The sequence below is a fragment of the Cicer arietinum genome, chromosome 6 (assembly GCF_000331145.2).
Source record: "Cicer arietinum cultivar CDC Frontier isolate Library 1 chromosome 6, Cicar.CDCFrontier_v2.0, whole genome shotgun sequence".
Classification (NCBI taxonomy): Eukaryota; Viridiplantae; Streptophyta; class Magnoliopsida; order Fabales; family Fabaceae; genus Cicer; species Cicer arietinum.
This window is the reverse complement of record NC_021165.2, coordinates 33,974,553-33,980,280: the sequence shown is the minus strand read 5'-3', so window position 1 is coordinate 33,980,280 and position 5,728 is coordinate 33,974,553. Positions and strand designations below refer to the sequence as shown.

At 30.4% G+C, this 5,728-nt stretch overlaps 1 protein-coding gene across 1 annotated transcript in view; it reads right to left on the bottom strand.

Annotated features, from left to right (window-relative positions):
* Positions 1-2,068: 2,068 nt before the first annotated feature.
* Positions 2,069-5,728, bottom strand: part of LOC105851168 (serine carboxypeptidase-like 13) — a 16,642-nt gene continuing 12,982 nt past the window's right edge. Inside the window, exons 5-13 of the mRNA XM_012717478.3 lie at positions 5,357-5,459; positions 4,985-5,022; positions 4,744-4,842; positions 4,067-4,201; positions 3,610-3,681; positions 3,339-3,454; positions 2,661-2,774; positions 2,413-2,458; positions 2,069-2,321 (exon numbers count right to left, since the gene is read on the bottom strand). Coding sequence (XP_012572932.1) covers positions 2,238-2,321; positions 2,413-2,458; positions 2,661-2,774; positions 3,339-3,454; positions 3,610-3,681; positions 4,067-4,201; positions 4,744-4,842; positions 4,985-5,022; positions 5,357-5,459 — 807 coding nt within the window. The 3' untranslated portion in view covers positions 2,069-2,237. The remainder of the gene's footprint in view (positions 2,322-2,412; positions 2,459-2,660; positions 2,775-3,338; positions 3,455-3,609; positions 3,682-4,066; positions 4,202-4,743; positions 4,843-4,984; positions 5,023-5,356; positions 5,460-5,728) is intronic.

Sequence of the window (5,728 nt, the reverse complement as noted above, 5' to 3'; positions counted from 1 at the left end):
TCACATGATATGTCTCCATTGTGTGCACCCCTGAATAGAAAAAAAAGTCAAACAAAAAGCTTTTCCCAAAGTCACATGAACGAGATTATATTTTGTTGTCATCGCATAACCCATATCTGGAATGCTCATCCAGTTCTCGTTGGGTTGGTTTTCCAAATCAGTTACAAGTAAAGAGTTTGTCTCTTCTTGCAAATGTTCCTTGAATAATGCAACATATAAATCAAGTTTGGACTTAATCTATGTATGCATTTGTCGATGCACAATGTTCCAATATTCTTCACTATGGCCAAGTAAAGAAGCAATAACATGATATCCACAGTTTCCATCCACTTTAACTTTAACTATGTCTTAAATATATGGATGAATCAGAGGAGGGAACTCGTCCAAATATTTTCTAACTTCACTCGTCATAAATGCTTGCTGAGATGTTTTTTTGGGTTTTTGCTGAAAGACTTGTTTGGATACTTGTGGGGAGGCTTGTTGAGATGCTTTCATGGGTCCTAGCTGAGACACTTGAGTATTTGCATTATTAGAATAAAATGCACGAAACATGCTCAAAAAATGAAGGATCGCGATATATGTCAAATCCCTTCTACTTTTTGGTTTTTTCCCTCTTCATGCTACCATTTGTTTTGATCTTATCTAGTGGTGCACACATTGATAATGTCTTTGGATATGCTATTTCACGCAATTTTCTCTTCAATGCCCTCCTTCCAGCAACATTAAATGTTTTCCAAATTATAATCATCTCTGATGTAATGTCCAACTCTGAATCTTTTTCCAACTTTTCTTCCTCTGGACCACTATTCATAGTTAATTTCCTCTAATGTATATGAACAACATCCAATGGGATTGGAACACCTTCCAACTTGTATTGTGTCAACTCACATGCACATGGTAATTCATGAGTGTTTCTAAATGTACAACAACATACAACGTTGTTGTTATGGACATAATTGACTCTCTTGTATTCATGAACAATATCAGCTAGATGCAATACTCGATTGGTCCCTACATCAATAAATCTTTCCTTGTGAGGAGTCAACTATGTGTCTCGGACGTAGTCAAAAAAAATAATATTATCAACACATGTTTGCTCAAACATTTGCAAAAGTTCCTCATACTCCTTCTCTTTAGAACAATAAGAAATTTTCCTCTACAACTCAAGAACGGGTTCCTGCATATCTTTCTTTAATATATATTATTTGCATTTGACTCTAACATTTTTGTTCATATGAAGTTGACAAAGTAAATTTGTTGAAGATGGAAATACAACTTCAATTGTATTCACTAAAGCAAGTTCTCCGTTAGTCACGATCATATAAGGAAATGAGGTATTTAAAACAAATAACCCTTTTAACTTCTCCAATGCCCAACAAAAATTTTCTTGACGCTCACAATCCATATAAGCAAATGCAACGTTGAATGTCAACCCAATTGAAATTACACCAACAATTTCAAACAATGGTAACCTATACTTAAAGCCACTTAAACATTATTATTTAAATCCCCAAATTCATCCTTATTCCAAGCCTTAAGCCTGATTTTTACATTACGCAAGTCTTCAAGAATTTAAAAGAAGATGCATGTTGTCTCATTATTTGCTTGAAATCCATCATCAATAGAAAGTGGTATACTTTAATTTTAGGCAACGTAAAACAAGAGATACTATACCAATATTATATCCGACCTTCATTACGAATACACTCGTCTAATTATCATACTAATCCATCTTACATTTTTACAAACATATATTCTATGTCCTCAATAATAAGCTCTATGTTGATTGGTAATGAAGAGTTTTATGATTTTTTATTTAGTAAAATGTCTGTTATTAATTATTTAAAAATCAAAATTTATTTTTCATTAGATTCCCTATAAGACCATAGAAGATACCATATTAAAAAGCATACTATCTTTGTCTTAATTATAATTTTTTTTTACATATATCAAGAAAACAAGGAATGAATTTAATCAGTCAATTTATGTATTGATTTTTCTTTTTATAAGATAAATTAATAGTACTAATAAGAGGTATGTTTGAAAAAAGAAATAATAAATACATCTAGTAATTTGAAAAAAGATTATATTTAGAGACAATTTTTTTTCTTGTCAAACGTGATTATAATTAAAGACAACATAGTACACAATTTTAAAATACTGATAATTTAAAAAGAGCATTGTTGGAAAATGAACATCTCATTGATAACCAGATTGAAGACATTTTAACTGTTGATTTACAAAGGCAAATAAGATATCCACCTAGTGAACATAGCAAAACATTGCTCAGGAGTGTACTCAGGAGCTGTATGTCCTGAACCCTGCAATTAATTACACAAAAAAATTGATATATGAATTTGCACAATCTCAAGTATTTCACCAAATTGAGTATTTTATTTGTAATTTCTTTACCTTCACAGTTGCGAACGTCATTTGATTCGAGTAAGTCCTTGTGTATCTATACAAATGACAAATTATTGGTTAAGATTAAGATACATGCTAAGATCAAATGAATTTGATTGAGCCTCATCGCCTCCTGAATAAAATACTAGCAAAAGTTGATGTACGTTATTGAAAATTTAGATTATAAACATCAACTTTTTTGTTTAAATTTTATTCCTAAAAGAGTAATATCAATTATATTTAAATTTCATGCTTACCCTCCCACTTGACCATTTACAAACCATGGTCTCCAATCATCCACGATAGAATAGTTTAGAGCCCTTATCCATGCTTGAGTAGACATGAAAGGTACAACAACATCATGATCTCCACTGCATCAACACAGGAATTTCCATAAAAAATTCCCTACTAGCATGTGCATAATGATGAAAATGTCATTGCTGATGTTACTATCACGTGCATAATAAATCATGAATGTATTGTAACATCAAGAATTGATTTTCTTATTAACAGTTTTTTGGTCTTAACCATTCAATTCGTAGAGAAAAAGGTGTCAATAATTCGTAGTTGAAGTAAGTAATATTTAATCAAAGATTGTTTTAGTCAATTTCGAACTGGGATACTCTAGGTCTATTCCAGTTAAGATTACTTCAACTTTTAAGGAAAATTATAAACTTTAGTGTAGTTAAATCAAAGAAAAACACTACACATATGTTAAGTGCACCAATTTTAAAAGAAATACACACTATATTATGGTTTTAAATTGCGATTTGCAACCTTAATTGCGACTATAATATTGTGGATTTTGAAATTTCCACAAAGACATCACACTCGTAATTTATGTCGCAATTGTCCGCAACACAAAGGTTTGCATCATAACTGTTATGATGACTGTAATTTAAAACCACGCACTAAATTATAAAGAAAATCTTCACCTGTATATCAAAGAGCGGTATCCTTTTTTGCTTAGGTTTGCATGAAACTCAAAACTATCCGAAATATTTTCCTCAAAATCACTAGTGTAACAGCGTTGCCATTTCCCAATGGTTCCCTGCAGTGCTCAAAGCTATGTACATTAATATGCATTTGACTCAAATATAAAAATATCTGTAATATAACATTGACTAAAGTACTCTTTTTTCCATTTGTGATGATGCATTATAAAATCACTAGATATAATGAGTTTATATGTTGATGGTATCAAACCTCTCGAATATGCAATGACTTACGAACACGCTCGTCATTAGCCCATTTAGTGGCAAGGTAAAAACCATAAATCTACAACATAATAAAAATAGAGAATATCAAATTTGAAACATTATGAACTAAAATTATGTGTTAAGCTTCAAGCTAGACAAGCTATGAAAAAAAAAAGTTTAAATATAATTTTAGTCTCTGAAATTATAGCGTTTTTTGGTCTTAATCCCTACAAGTTTTATTGTTTGAATTTAGTCACATATTCAAAAATTATTGCTTTTAGTTTCTAACATCATATGTGACCCAATAAAATTACGCCACGTGGTGCAATAAACTAATGTCAGCGACTAAAAACAACAACTTTTAAATTTGCAAAGATTGAATTTAAACAAAAAAAATTTACAAAGACTAAAATAAAAAATGCTACAATCGTAGAAACTAAAATTATATTTAAATAAAAAATTACTTGGCAGTTTAATTCAGGCACTTTGAGATGAGAACTAAATGTCTTCATGTCTTGAGTTAAATATCTTCTCCATAGATGCTCATCATCTTCACATAAGCGATCCAAAATGTTGAATTTATTAATTCCTGAAAGGCACTGAATATACAAAATAACAGTATAACTATTATACCAAACAAAGTGATTTTGGTCCTTTTGTTACAGATTAAAAAAAAAGTGATTTTGACATTCAATAATTTTAAAAAACTATATCAAACAGATAAAAATGATTATTTTATTTTAAATAAGTGATTTTTTACTAAAAGTCTGTAACAAACCGACCGTAATTGAGTTGATAACATGAGAGAACTGAAGGGATTGTCATGATAAAAATGTGAGGTTCCGAATTCGAACCCCATGTCCAACCTAACAATATTGGTGTTTTGTTAGTTGAGCTAGGAATTAAGAACGATTGAAAGAACTACAGATCAACAGAGGATTACTACTGAGAGACAAAAGCCATATTTCCAGATATTCCTAATATCCTTGATAAATCAACTTGTAGATCCTAATTTATATGCATGCACTATATTTATTTGACTTACGCAATATAGTATAATTCTAGTTATAATCTTTACAAAGATGTGACTGTATACATTTACATTATCTGTATATACAAATTAAATTCATATTAATATTACCGCATAGAGTTCATCAGAGATGAGTCCCATTCCGTGAGCATATGGGATTTGATCATTTTTTTCATTTCGTGTTGTCATGGGGTTCCCCAGCAAATATCCCTAAAATGTTACGATTGATTTAGACTTCATAGTGCATATAACAAGATCTATGGAAACAAAGATATTTGTGGTTTCGTAAAAACCCTTTCTAGATTATTTTTCGGCTAGTAATCTAGAAGAAGAAACAATTGTGATTGGAAACCTGGAGATTTATCAATGGTTGGAGACCTTTTTCATTTCCTGGTAATCAAAGAAATGGAAAAATATCAGTCAGCTATTAATATACTGCTAATTTTTTTTCTTTGCTCACTTCCAGAGAAGAATGCAAATAATCAATGTATTAGAGTAGAAGGATTAAATTGATTAAAAAACTTTTCAGCCTCATCGTCATTTTTCTTTTAAATGAGGAAATGGAAATCATTATTAATAACAGTGGCACTGATAGTAATTTTACAACTATCTTGAATGAGATTTGAATTCCGACTCTTGAGATTATAAAATCAAACTCTTACCAATAAACTAACATCTCATAGACAGTGAATATAAAAAATTTCAGCAATTTAGAATTTCTTACCATTTGAAATCTCTTGAACAACAGCGGGGATAGGAATGCCAGAGTATGAATCAGCTCCAATGTAGAATTTATTTGAAAGAAATTCAGGGTGATCAATCAACCACTACAAATACAAATAAATGTTGCACCTTATAAGAAATTGATCAAAAGAACATAACTTATTTTAAACCATAGTTCGGAAACGATTCTCCTAAAGTAAACAATAAACATAGAAAAATAAAAGTGTGATAAGAAATATGACAAGAATTTAATTTATATACATGGCCAACATAAAGTTTTAGTTTTTACACTGTCAGTCAATGACAATTGTTAGATCATTAGACATGTTTGACTTTTACCATTGTAAGTATAGAAGTACGCCTAAGAGGGGGG